Raw genomic sequence first — 14,722 nt, forward strand, 5'->3', positions numbered from 1 at the left:
AAAATGACAGAGTGGGGTCAGCACGTGCTGAAGTGCACAGGGCACAGAAGTCGCCAACTGTCTGCAGAGACAATAGCTAAAGACCTCCAAACTTCGTGTGGCCTTTAGATTAGCATAGCAACAATGCATAGAGATTTTCATGGAATGGGTTTTCCATGGCCCAGCAGCTACATCCAAGCCTTACATCACCAAGTACAATGCAAAGCGTCAGATGCAGTGGTGTAAAGCACACCCTTACTGGACTCTAAAGTGGTGGAGACGTGTTCTCTGGAGTGACAAATCATGCTTCCGTCTGGTAATCTGATGGACGTGTCTGGGTTTGGCGGTTGCCAGGAGAAGGGTACTTGCCTGAATGCATTGTGCCAAGTGTAAAGATTGATGGAAGGAGCATTATGATGTGGGGTTGTTTTTCAGGGGTTGGGCTTGGCCTCTTACTTCCAGTGAAGGGAACTCTTAAGACATACCAAGATATTTTGGATAATTTCAAGCTCCCAACTTTGTAGGAACAGTTTGGGAATGGCCCCTTCCTGTTCCAACATGACTGCACACCAGTGCACAAAGCAAGGTCCATGAAGACATGCATGAGCGAGTTTGGGGTGGAGGAACTTGAATGGCCTGCTCAGAGTCTTGATCTCAACCCAATAGAACACCTTTGGGATGAATTAGAGCAGAGACTGTGAGCAAGGCCTTCTTGTCTGACATCAGTGCTTGACCTCACAAATGCGCTTCTGGGAGAATGGTCAAACATTCCCATAGACATACTCCTAAACCTTGTGGACAGCCTTCCCCGAAGAGTTGAAGCTGTTATAGCTGCAAAAGGTGGGCCAACTCAATATTGAACCCTACGGACTAAGACTGGGATGCCATTAAAGTTCATGTGCATGTAAAGACAGGTGTCCCAATACTTTTGGCAATATAGTGTATATCTGTGATCTACCAAGCCCTCCTGGCAATAAAACAAAGGGGTCCCTTTAAATGCAATAGGATAGCAGAGTGCTAGAATGTTAATGTTCCTGATGTGTAATGTTCTGATGTCTTCTGATAGTAAACGGTGGGGCCCTTATTTTGAATGTAGGATTGAACAGGCTTGGATTAACCGCTTGCCCGCAGCCCCATAGCAGATGTACTGCTACAGGGGGGCTTCGCTGAGCAAAATCACATAAATATATGTGATTTTGCAGTTCCAGGTAGGGCTCCTGAGGATGTTATTTACTGGGTCCCGGCTGGCGATTTTCGTCCGGGACTCGGTGATCATCGGCAAAGCCGAAAAAAGAGAGAACAGTGTGTAAACAACACAGATCTCTCTCCTGTCAGCATGGACCTGCTGCTTTCTATCTCTCTGCACAGTTGAGAGATAGAAAGCAGTAGGTCTGCTTTGTACAACACAACACAGTACACAATAAAATCACTCCCTAACACCCAGCCAAACTTTGATCGACTCAGATCTTAACCCCTTCCTGCCCAGTGTCAATATACAGTGTCAGTGATTTTATTTTTATTAGCACTGATCACTTTATTAGTGGTACTGGAGGTATCAGTTGCAGTTAGTCAGTTCTCCCCCCAGTGTCAGATTGCCCGTTGCTGTCCCATAGTCCCAATATAAGTTGCTGATCGCCGCCATTACTAGTATAAAAAAAAAAATTCCAGTGTATATATACCGCCATTTGTAGGCGCTATAACTGTCACGTAAACCAATATACACTTATTGGGATTTTGTTTAGCAAAACATGTAGCAGAGTACATTTTGGCCTAAATTTATGACAAAATTTAATTTTTTAAATTTTCTTATGGGATATGTTCTATAGCAAAAAGTCAAAAATAGTTTTTTTTTCAAAATTGTCAGTCTTTTTTTGTTTATAGCGCAAAAAATTTAAAACGCATAGCTGATCAAATACTACAGAAAGAAAGCTCTATTTGTGGGGGAAAAAAGTTACATACATTTAATTTATGTACAATGTTGCATGACCGTGCAGTTGTCAGTTAAAGTAACACAGCGCCATATCGCAAAAAATAGCCTGGTCAGGAAGGGGGGTAAATCTTCTAGAGGGTAAGTGGTTAACCATTTCAATACCGTGCAATTTTACACCTTCCTGCCCAGGCCATTTTTCAGGTTTCAGCGCTCTCACACTTTGAATGACAATTGCGCGGTCATACAACACTGTACCCAAACTAAAATTTTATCATTTTCTTCACACAACTAGAGCTTTCTTTTGGTGGTATTTAATCACCGCTGGGGTTTTTATTTTTTGCTAAATTAACAAAAAAAGACCAAAAATTTTGAAAAAAAACCACATTTTTCTTTGTTTCTGTTATAAAAGTTTACAAATAAATAATTGTTCTTCATAAATTTAGGCCGAGATGTATTCTGCTACATGTCTTTGGTGAAAATAACCCAAATTAGGATGTATTATTTAGTTTGTAGGAAAGTTATAGAGTTCACAAACTATGGAATATATCTGAAAATTGATCAATCCTGAAGTACTGAAAGCCAATCTAATATCTTGAGGTCCAAGAATGTCAGAACAGTACAGATATCTCCAAATGACCCCTTTTTGCAGAGTAGACAGTCCGACGTACTTCATAAGAGGCATGGCGAGTTTTTTGAAGTTGTATTTTTTTTGTCATAATTTTTCGGAAAATGAAAAAATTAAAAAAATTATTTTCACTATTTTTTTTTTTTACATACTGTCACCAGTGCAGTACAGCATCATCATATAACTGGCATGGCGGTGAACAGGGACACTGACTGGTGACAGTATGAAAAAAAAAATATATATATATATTTTTTTTTTATTTTTTTAAATTTTTTTATTATTTTTAATTTTTTATTACATTTTTTTTTATTTTTTTTAAGATTTTTTTTCATATTTTACTATGACCAAAGTAGTACAATGTTACCATAGTAACATTGTACTACTTTGGGGAAGTGATCAGTATTTTTTTTTTTTTTTTTACACAATTTGCTTATAGCAAAGAATTACTTTGCTATAAGCAAGTATTTACCTGAATGAAATCGATTCATTCAGCTTTTTTTTTTTTTTGTGCTTAGCTGTGATTTGGTCACAGCTAATCACATGACATGTGCATGTGATTAGCTGTGACCATTCACAGCTAGGCACTAGTATACAATGGATGGCATGAATGAAGCCATCCATTGTATACAACTGTCATGTGACCTGCTGTGATTGGTCACAGCAGGTCACATGGTACCAGCAACGGGAGCCGGTACTCGGATCTGTCATCGGCCGTGTCCGAGGTGCACGGCCGGTGACAGATCGCGCTGCTGCGCCGCTCTGCATTAGCGCAAACTGCGCATGTGCGGGAGCACGCCAAATGGCATGCACCCGGAATGCAGCATCACTTTTGAAGCCGCCAAACGGCCATTGGCCGGGTGGCTAATGGTTAAACAGCATTCACTAGGTAGGATCCAGTAGATTGTATTCTGTAAAGGGCAGATAGGTTAACAGTGATAGCATCAAACAGGTATGCTCTGATATATAAGCAGGGAAGTGTTGGCTGCATGCAGTGTCTATACTGTGTTAATGAATGTTGGGCTTGCACTCGCTCACCACTGATCTAGGAGATGACACAACCAAAATCTTCAGTGGTGGAACAGGCTACTGGCAGAGTAGAGTGTTACTGGATTGCCTCCTGACAACCGATCAGGACAGCGGGTAGCAAAACTTGCCAGGTGACTAGCAGCTGTACTGGGTGATGCGGGCTGTCAAGCAGGATCACTGCGCTGAACAGTGGTGAGCTATGGCCTAGTCCTGAGGGGGCACACTCCCCTCCACCCAGCTCCAAATCCCCATGTCAAGAGCTGCAGCTCAGCTGTTGAAGAAATATATATCCGCTTCCCCAGATTGCCCTTCGGTTTCTTTCCTTCTGGTAAGTGTAGTCCAGACCATTCTGAAGAATACAGTACACAATGCACAGACATACCATCAAGGAATATAAAGAAGATAACTTTTGCACACCTGTGGGACACCATTTCGCACAACCAGACCACATTATGGAAGACCTCAATGTTTTAGTTCTGAAAGGAAATTTCAAATCCATTCAGGAAAGAAAAACTTTTGAACTAAGAATGATAATTCTATTTGACACAAGAGATAAGGGCCTTAATTTGAACATGGGATTCCTCAATCATTATCTGATATTTTTATGACTCTCTCTGTGATTGTTTCCCCCCCCCGTCTTTGCTTTTGCTTTGCTGACATCAGTGCTTGACCTCACAAGAAGAATACAGTGTAACTAGGCTGTGAAACTACAACTCCCATGATCCTCTGCTTGTCAGACACAGTTCCCACTCTGCTAACAGGAAATTATGTGATTGCACTGAGCTGAACACTAGAGGGAAAGGAAGAGAATCTCAGTCTAGGCTGCAGATGTCCCTGGATTGTAGAATGACAGCCTGGACTTGGCTACATGTAAATGTATTAATTGTATAAATTATTTATTTAAAAGGGACAGTACAATTTAGTTTTTTTTATAGTTTTGTCATATCTGGTGCCCAGATAGGTGGAAGGACACAGCAGTCTCTTAATTTATTTTAATTTATTTCAATCTTAGTTTGTTTAGTGCACAATTGTTTTGTCTGTGGGTTTCATAGTTTTCTTCAACACCAGGCAATCCATTGTGACAGCCAACCCCCCCAGCAAACAGGTGGTGATTGACTGACTCACTAAACTGATTATGTGCATATTTACCAGTGAGGCTGTGTAAAGGTGGGTGTGTCCATTCTCTCCACTCAGGTCCCAGGTAACACCCGGCTCTGTGCTGTGCATTGTGCAATGTCACATCTCCACGCCCTGCCTCCTGGGAGCTGAGAATGAATATGATTGGCTCTTAAACAGCACAAGAGGATAGAGTGATACAGGTAAAGAGCTACTTTTTACGTCGGAGGATTTGCGTCATTTCAATGGGCTTATGTAAAGATTTATTACCACTTTTAGTGCAATAACCCATAGTGGCCAATCCGAATTCATTGAATACTGGTCTAAATCAGCATTAGACCTGCTTTCAGATCCTCCAGTTCTAATTTTATATTTTGTGGCACCAGGTGCAAAACGTTTTGCATTTGATTTTCATTAAATAAACCTTTGCAAAGAGTTGGTAGAACTGTCAGATGATTAAACTTCTCTCAGTGAACCCCTAGAATCCATTTATTTATCTGCAAGGCAATTTCAAATTTCTCAATGAACTCGAGCAGAAAGTTTAAGTACTCATTCTTGTGGGCATGAAGGACAGTACAATGTCCATGCAGAATCCTTCACCTGGGAGTCACAGATGAGTGTACAAATCAGTGACAAGATGCAGCTCTATGCTGGTAAACATAGATACACATATACTGTACACTCCTTGGTGCAGTCATACCATTTCCCCCTCTTGATGCTCTTTGCTGATGTAGATGAGTACTAACTACACCCCTCAACATGTGTCCTTACAAAGGGGAGATGTCTGACAAGGTCTGTGAGATTATGAAATGCATTGGGCAGTACCATAAAACTCTGGTGCCTATCAAAACAGTTGTATATAAATATTACTGCACTAGTTACCCAGTGTTGTGAGCCATACACTATAGTGACAGATCTATTTTCTAACTTTCATTGTCATTGTCAAAGTTCATTGTCAATTTTAACACCAACGTCTGGCCCAATAGACATCTTATCAGCATCATTACCTCTGTGCGATGGCCATTTAGGTAACACTGGAAGCTGATAATCTGAAGCACAAAATATTGTCCTTATCTTTGTAATGTGTTAGGGGCTTGTAAATCATAGATATGACTGAAGAGAATTGCAATTCCTTTGGCAGGTAAAATAGTTAAATACTTTGTTAATTTCCAAAATATGTAAAATTATTTAAAATGTAAAAGAAAATATTGAAAACACAAGAATTGACCAAACAAGTTTAGTACCATAATTTATTAATTTCTGCTTGATGAAGCTCAAAAAGTTAAATAGATATAAAGTAAATACATAAAAGTAAGGACAAATCCCTGCAAATCTTTGCATATTTGGTAATATTACGGCATGATCAGCCAGGCAAATGAGAATCAGTTCACAAACACCAGACTCTGTACATCCATTCTATTAGAAGGTTGATATTGAAATCCCTTTTTTAATATCTGGTATTTCTACATTTACCAGAACAGTTTCCTGGAGGATTAAACATTACACTGCAAGCTCAGAATTGGTTGAAAAGCAGTGTTCCCTGCACATGTACAGTACTGAAAGTTGAAAGTATTTTAGCTCCATCAACAAACATAAGAACCATATTTTACGTCTGACATCCCCTTATTCTTAGTATCCTATGCTGATAAAAAAAAAAAATCCAAAAGTCCTTTTGAACCATTGTGCTTACGTTGCAGCATGTTGTATGCACTGCTTGATGCATCAAGATGTGCCTATCCTTTTCCTGTGGGACCTCGATGATCTTCCACATATCAATAAATGCACTTTTTTTTCCTTCAGATTTCAAGGTAGCACAAGTGTTTACTGGTATACGCTTGAGGGTCATGTGCATTGTATATTAACCACTTCCCGACCGCCCTATAGCAGAAATACTGCTACAGGACAGCACAGGTGCACAAAATCATGTGTGTATATATATATATATATATATATATATATATATACACGTGATTTTGCATTTCTGGGTAGGGGGCACGCGCCCTATCCACCATTCATGACCGCGGCTGTCAATCACCAGGTCCCGGACAGTGGTTACTTGCTGGCGCCCGGTAATATCCAAGTATCTCCGACGGGGAAGAGAACTGTTTTATTTACTAACATTTCTCCTCCCTGTCAGTTCGGGCACACACAGCCATCCAAAGCAGTGTGATTACAGTGAAGCCCATTGACACCGCCCCCTAGTAAAACACTCCCAGCACATAACCCTTTGATCGCCCCTCATGTTAACCCTTTCCTGCCCAGTGCCATTAGTACAGTGTCAGTGCTTTTTTTAGCACTGATCACTGTATTGGTGTCACTAGGGATGTCAGTGACACCAAGTCAGTTCCCCCCAGTGTCAGAATGTCCGCCACAGTGGGAAAAAAAATGACACAAAGTTGATTTGTGTGCAGTATTTCATTACTGCGCAATTGTCAGTAAAAGTAAACCAGCTCCATAATGGAAAATATAGCCTGGTCAGGAAGGGGGGGGGTTAAATCTTCAGGAGGGCAAGTGGTTAAAGGAGGCACAATAGGGTCCCAATAGAAATGGATAGGTACACCCTCAAAAAATGGATGCACAAATCTGTTTGAGCAACAAGTGCCAAAGCAGATTAGAACACGTGTACTCTTAATGAGTATGTATTTTTTTTCAGGGCTTTCTTCTCGAATGCTCGATTTTACTAGGCCTTTACATTTTGTCTGACAATTAAATTCTAAACATTTTAGGTACCTTGTATAGTATATGCCTTTTTTTCCTGACATGGAATCATGTACACCAAAATGTGGAAAGCAACATTTTGTTACTATTAATGGAAAAATACCCATAAATCACCAGCCCTAAAGCAGAAACAATTTGAAGGACCCCAGCCTTAACCCATCACCACCACAAACTGACAGATCTAATCATAAATCAAATCAGAGAATGGTTATTGGTTTTACATGCTCACTGTTCATCATCATGCTCATGATTTTCTTCACAGAGGCCGTTTAACACTGGTTCTTCTCCCTAAATAAGAATGGGGAGAACCCATGTTAGAAAAACTAAATTTGTAAGAAAAGTAAAAATATTTTGTGTAACTTCCTCTAACCCATCTACCAGATCCTACCTTATGCCATTGCATTTTATTTCACTCTAGTTCTCCCAGAGGCATGGGAAATCTTGGCATGCCCAGTGGTCATGCACATCAATGTGAACATACCAGATACATGCACCAAGCTAGAGAAAGAGTTGGCAATATTTCTTATGACTGAGAGATTTTCTACAGTCAAAACCTGGGTGGGTTAAAGATTTTAAATGCAAATCAGTTTCTCTGAAAGCACCTAAAACATTGCCGCATTTGACTTGCTTCAAAGAGTTCCAATCCTTTGTAAAATAACCCTTATGTACATATAACCATTATGTTCCTATTTACAACTAGAGGAAAAAAAAGTGTTCCTCTAAAAAAGTAGCCCAAGAACAGAAAGCACCATAAAATACTGAATCTGCATTAGTATATCATGCCATAAAATGTGATTGGAAACTCTGGAACCTGCTCTATAACAAGCTAGTTAGACAGTTTTTATTCTCTATATAGACTGGACTAACTTTATTTCAGCATTCAGTAGGATCAGTTTATGTTGGGCAGCCAGCAAACCTTATGGGATATGCTTGGTTTTAACGCAGACTGCCAACTCTAATAAAAAGGACATATATTCTGGTCAGTGATTAAAAAAAAACTATTTAGCTACTATACATTTGAAAAAATAATGTTATTACAAGGAATGTTTAACCCTAGTTTTTATGTATATATGGCAATTTTTCTCAGCCTGCTGATTTAAAAAGGACAAGTTCACCTTTGGGAACATGTTACATCCTAATAACAGGTGGAACATAACTTGTTATCACTCCTACAGAGTCTCCTGATCCTCTGCATCTAGTGGGAGAATACATTGGATCTTCTCCCCCCGCTTGCTGTCACCATTTAAAAAAAAAAAATGAAAAACAAAACAAAAAAATACACACACATTAGTTCACAGGGTTCTGTGAATGGAAAACTTAAAGTACCAATAGCCTTTGTGGCTGTTGGCTTGCAGTTTCCAATGAACTACCAGGGTGCTGTTGAGCGCTCTAAGTAGTTAATTGTCTCTTCCTCTCAGGGTATAACTGTCTGCCTGTACGAGCAGACAGATACACTGACATCTGCTGATAATGGGTGCAATGCCCTTCAAGCTCTTGGCAAAAGAAAAACAAAATATTTTATATATATATTATATATATATACATAAATACATATACACATTCATAGTGCTCAGCATAAATGAGTAGCTCCCTTTGAAAAGTAAGATTTTAATCAATATCTCAATGAACACAAGAACAATTTCTAAAATTGACAAAACTGAGTTTACAGAACATTTGTTTAGCTCATTACATGAAAGTAAGGTTAATATAACTTAGATTTCAAAATCTTCAGCTTTACTCAAATTAGTTGATGCAAAAATGAATTCTCCCCAGAACAAACTACTACATCTAGTATTTTCTATGACCTCCATGATTTGTAAGGACAACACCAAGTATTCTAAACATGGAATGAACAAGGTGGTGACATATTGCAACATCTATCTATTTCGATTCTTCAAGAATGATCTCTTTTAGAGCTGGGATGCTGGATGGAGAGTGATGCTCAACTTGTCTCTTCAGAGTTCCTCATAAGTGTTCGATTGGGTTCAGATCAGGAGACATACTTGGAAACTGAATAACTTTCACCCCGTTCTTCTTCAGAAATGCAACAGTTGCCTTAGATGTGTGTTTTGGATAATTGTCATGTTGGAAAAGTACACGACGACCAAGGGCACGGAGTGATGGTAGCATCTTCTCTTTCAATATAGAACAGTACACCTTGGTCAAACTAAGGATTAGAACAAATGACAGTAAAGTAATTTCTTGGCCCCGATGAAATCTCAAGGCTATCTTGGGTAAGGAGGCTGAGTCCATCCTAAATGTCACCCCATCTGCAAAAATCTGGAGGAAGGGGGCCCTGATTGATAGGGCTTCCAACTCACTTACTCTCCTTGCTGTGGTAATAGCTGCCAGGAATACTCTCTTAAGGGTCAGAATTTTCAGGAATCTGAATCAAAAGGTTCAAACAGGGAGCTTGTCAGTGCATTGAGCACAGTTGTCAGGTCCCACTTTGGAAATGGCCGCTCCCTTACTGGCTTTTGTGTGGTCAAGAACTTAAAAAAAAAAAAAAAAAAACTCACCACAAGCTCATACCTGGCTAAGGACGACTCGAGGAATATGCTAAAGGCTGAGGCCTAGCCTTTTAGCGTATTCGTCACTAGCCCCTTGTAGGCCCCAGCCTTCAGGAATTCCAGGACTGATATTAGACTATGCACTTCCAAGAAAGTCTGGGCACACCATCTGTTAAAAAGTTTCCAGACCTTAAAAAGGTAGCTTGAACGGGTTTCTTCCTTTCTACTATTTAAGAGGGTGGATACTACCCTAACAGAAAACCCTTTCCTCCTCAGCAGCTGTTTTTCAGAAACCGGGCTGCTAGATTCCACCTGCCTACCTGGGGACATAGGACCGGACCCTGTGAGAGAAAATCCTCTTGGCATGGCAACAGCCAAGAAAGATAAGTGGCCAGGGCCATGAGGGTTGAAAACCAGGCCCGCCTGGGCCAGTGCAGGGCTATCAGGATCAGGGAAGTTCACTTGGACCTGAATTTTCTCAAAACCGCCAGCAACAAGGACACTGGGGGGAAGGTGTAACACAGGGAAAAGTCCCACCGTTGTGTTAGTGCATCCATTGCCAACGCCCCGTCCCAACGGTTTAAGGAGAAAAATACCAGGACCTTGGCATTCTGGCCTGACGTGAAAAGGTCTATGGATGTAGACCCCCCACTTCTCTATTATGATCTGGTAAATCTCCCAATTAAGTACCCTCAGCTGCCTTCTGCGGAAAAGTCTGCCACTTAGTTCAAATCCCCTTTCAGGTGGACATGGATAGGGAGGCTACATTGGCCTCGGCCCAGGTGAGCAGTTCTGAGGCAAGGGACCACAGAGTTCTGCTTTGTGTCCCTCCCTGCCTGTTGATGTATGCTATGACCAAGGAGTTGTCCGAGAGCACCCGCAGCTGCTCCTTGAAGGCCACAAGGGTCCGCAACACTGCTTCCATGTCAAAGATCTGCCCATCTCTTCTGGTAGCCAAGAACCCTGCACCACAGACCCCACTAGGTGTGCTCCCCAAACTCTGGCACTCGAGTCCATTGAAACTTTTCTGGAGATGGGAAAGACCCATAATAGCCCCTGAGCTAAATTGGTTGACCTACTCCACCAAAGTGATCTTTTCACCCGAGGAGGGTACCTGTACCAAAGAGTCCAGAGACTGCTGACAGTGATCCCAGACGTCCAAAATGAACAGCTGGAGGGGCCGCAAATGCAGCCCTACCCACTACACCACCAGAATGGACATGGATTCTCTTAGGGACACAGACCAATTCCCTAGCAGTCACTTGATTTCCCAGTCCAACTTCAGAATTTTCTCCTGGGGTAGGAAGGTTTTCTGAAGGGTGGAATCTAGCTCATACCTCAGGTACACCATCCTTTGGGCAGGGGCCAAATTCAACTTGGCCAAGTTTAGCAGCCAACCCAAACCCTTTAAGTGTCTCATCACTAAGGCTACATCCGCAGTCAGCTGTTTCTTTGAATCTGCAAACAGGATATCATCCAGGTATACCACCAGTGAGACTCCCCTTAGACGAAGAGACACCAGGGCCTTGGCCATGATTTTTGTGAAAATCCTGGGCAAGGAGGAAAGCCCAAAAGATCAAAGCTTGGAACTGCAGGTGAAGTACTCCCCTGGGGCTCCACACTGCAAACCTGTGGAATCTCTGAAAGGGCTCCACATTTGCAACATGTAAGTAGGTGTCCCTTAGGTCTATTGACGCCAGAAAGCAGTTGGGGAGTGGGGAGACCTGACTGACAATATGGAATCCATCTGGAACCTCTTGTGTTTTATGCACTTGTTCAAGGGGTCTGATGTTCAGAATGAGCCTGTACTTCCCTGAGGGCTTCCTGACCACGAAGAAATGGGAATAAAATCCCTCACCGATCTCTTTAGAGTCGACCCCTGCTCCTCCAAATCCTGCGAAGAAGACAGCAAGGCTGACGCCTTCTCTGCACATTTTGTGAGTTCCGTCACTAACAGCCTCTGTGGCGGTGGTTTCCAAAATTCTAGGCAGTACACCCTTCTCACTATACCTATGATAAAGGAACTGCAGGACACCACTTCCCACTGTGAGAGGAAGACTCCAATCTTCCTCCCACCGAGGGAACACAGTCATTGAGACTTTTGGGGCTGCTCAGGAGGATGGAAAATCACTCCTCCACTGCCTCTTTCCTTCTGCCCCCAGGGTCTCTTCTGCTCCTCCAGCCTATTGGCCTGTACCCACTTCTGGGGCAAAATTTCTTCCTACTCTGCGCCTGGGGCTTTTTCTTAAAATGGAAAGGCCTTTTTCTTGTCAGTGGTGTGGTCCAACACAGTTTCAAGACCGGGCCCAAAAAGGAAGATAGCCTGTGAATGGGATACCACAAAGTTTAACTCTGCCAGGTTTTAAGCCACAGGGCTTGACTCTGCAGAGTCATCCTCACAGACGCTGCAGAGGCGTCTGCAATATAACCAACCCCCTGTAATAAGGTCTGGAAAGAGGCTAGTATCTTGTCTTTCGGGGAACCTGCAACAATATGGGCATGTAGCTGCTTGAGCCAGTATTTCATGTTCCAAGCTACCCATGTAGTGGCCATGGCAGACTTTAGGTTGGATAGTGTGGAGTCCCAGGACTTCTTAAGAAGGGAATCTTCCCTGCTGTCCATGGTGTCAGAAAGAGCCCCAAATCTTTTAATAGCAAGGTCTGTCTTTCTGGCTACCTGGGAGAATGCCGCATCAAGCTTGGGGCTCTTATTCCACACTGTGGATGAATCTTCATCAAAAGGGAACTTGCATTTGACAGATTTAGCAAAGAATGGTTTTCTCTCTGGGTCCTGCCACTCCTTTTTTATGGATTCTACTAGAACCTCGTGGACTGGGAAGACTCTACACTTTTGTTCCCCCATACCCTGATGCATCTGATCATGCAATTTGAGGGGCTTCCTATCCTCAATCTCCAAGGTAGTATAAATGGCTCCCAGGAAGTCATTGACATCCTCCAGAGATAATTTATCCTCCTCTTCCAACTCAGCCCTCGGACCCCACACCTCCCTACTGGTCGCTGAGGAAACCTGAAGGACCGCTTCCTCGGTCTGTTGAGGGTGAGGGAGCTCTGTGTCTGGGGCAGAGATAAGTTCTCTGCAAGGGATCTAAAGGAATCAAAAACATGGCTGTTGGCTCCCTAACTGACTTAAACAGGTCTCCCTGGGAAGGGGATTCCTCCTTAATAAGGCCCTCTATATAAGACCCACACAGCACCTTTGTCCAGGAGTCTTTGTGTGTCACCCTGCATGAGGGGCATTGCTTTGTAGTCCCATGGTGTAGCTTAGGCTTCTCTCTAGTTTTTACTTAAAAACAGAACACACAGAGGCCTCCTATTATACCAAAGCCAACCTGCCCCTCCCCCCTTTGCATGCTTTCTGTGCAGTGCCTAGCAGGGCATCTCCTAACCTGAGACACCCCCCCACCCCCTGTCCATTCACTCCAACCACCAGGACACCCCCTGGAGCTAGGGGCCAAACAGGTAGGGGGAAGAGGCTCCTCTGAGCTGCCTACCTGATTGGCTGGTGCTGGCGTCACCTGGTCCCTCTGCTGTGGACATGGTCCGTAATGGTGGTCCATGTGGCCTGCCTCTGCAGGATGCAGCTCCTTGCATCAGCCTTCACCAGTCTCCACTTTACAGGTCGTGGCTGGAAGCCGCCTTCTGGGAGGAAGTCTCACCCATCAACTAGAAGTGATGTCCCGTCATCCGTTCCGGAAAAAAGCTCCACTATCGGCATCAGTCGCGGAGTGGCGGTACTTCTCCCTTGAGTGCCCCTGGACAGGCGAAATGCAGACACCCAGCACACTTCTCCTCCCCAAGCGGGGGCTGAGCTGCAGGAGGTAAGGGGCACCCACCCCTGCTCCCAGAAGACTGAATGGGTCCCTACCACCTTTGGAGGGCAACAGCACATGGACTGCACCAAGTCCTCCTCCCCTCCCGTCTTCCAGGCACAACATAGCCCACTGACCACCCTGAGAGGGCTTCCAAAAATGTGTTTACCCACCAGAAGAGCACCATTACTGAGATCTGAGTGGGGAGGCCGCACTTTTATCTGAGTGGAGGTGGTGTTTCCTTAGGTGGGGAGGAGCCGAGGTCTCTCAAGGGTGCTGTCCTGAAAGATTGGGAGGGAAAAAAAAAATGGCCTTTTCAGTACATGCTGCAGCCCAACACCTGCCTTTAAGTGTACAGCCAGTCTGAAAGTTCAAGAATGCAGGATTGTGCTAGGCTGCATGTAACACATTAACAGTGCCCCTCCACCTTTTGATTTGAGGGAACTTCCCGTTAAAGATATACTCGTCAGCCATGGTAGGTGACGCAGGGTCAGTTAAATATAGCTGCTAGACTGCAAATATGTATTTTTAAACAAGCACCCAGTCTTATCAGCTTTCTTAAGCCTGTTCAGAACAATGTTCACAGCCTAACTGGGCACCCCAAAACTGTTTAATCAGGAGTTAATAATGAATATAATAATAATTTATACACATATATATATATATATATATACACATACATACATACATACACATACATACATACACATACACACACACACATATATACATACATACATACACACATACATACACATTCATATATACATATATATACACACATACACACATACACCCCCCCTCCCCTTTACTGGAAGCTTTAAAATTCAATAAAGACATGTTCGGAAGGTGAATGTACCAACTATGGCTAATGTTTTAATTTACATCTGGAATGCCTTTCATTTAATGTCTGAATTTTCCTTTATAGTTACTTATGCAGACTTCATTTTCCAGCTCAGAAACAGAATATTTTAAATTATTAGGTCTAT

The 14,722-nt window shown here is 42.7% G+C and overlaps 1 protein-coding gene across 1 annotated transcript in view; it reads right to left on the reverse strand.

Annotated features, from left to right (window-relative positions):
* Positions 1–5,912: 5,912 nt before the first annotated feature.
* The window catches only part of TYRP1 (tyrosinase related protein 1), a 42,773-nt gene continuing 33,963 nt past the window's right edge, over positions 5,913–14,722 (reverse strand). The window contains exon 8 of the mRNA XM_089678095.1: positions 5,913–7,682. Within this exon, the coding sequence (XP_089534221.1) occupies positions 7,651–7,682 (32 nt within the window). The 3' untranslated portion in view covers positions 5,913–7,650. The remainder of the gene's footprint in view (positions 7,683–14,722) is intronic.

The sequence above is a fragment of the Staurois parvus genome, unplaced genomic scaffold, assembly GCF_062004578.1.
Source record: "Staurois parvus isolate SC_StPar_1 unplaced genomic scaffold, SC_StPar_1.0 ptg000198l, whole genome shotgun sequence".
Classification (NCBI taxonomy): Eukaryota; Metazoa; Chordata; class Amphibia; order Anura; family Ranidae; genus Staurois; species Staurois parvus.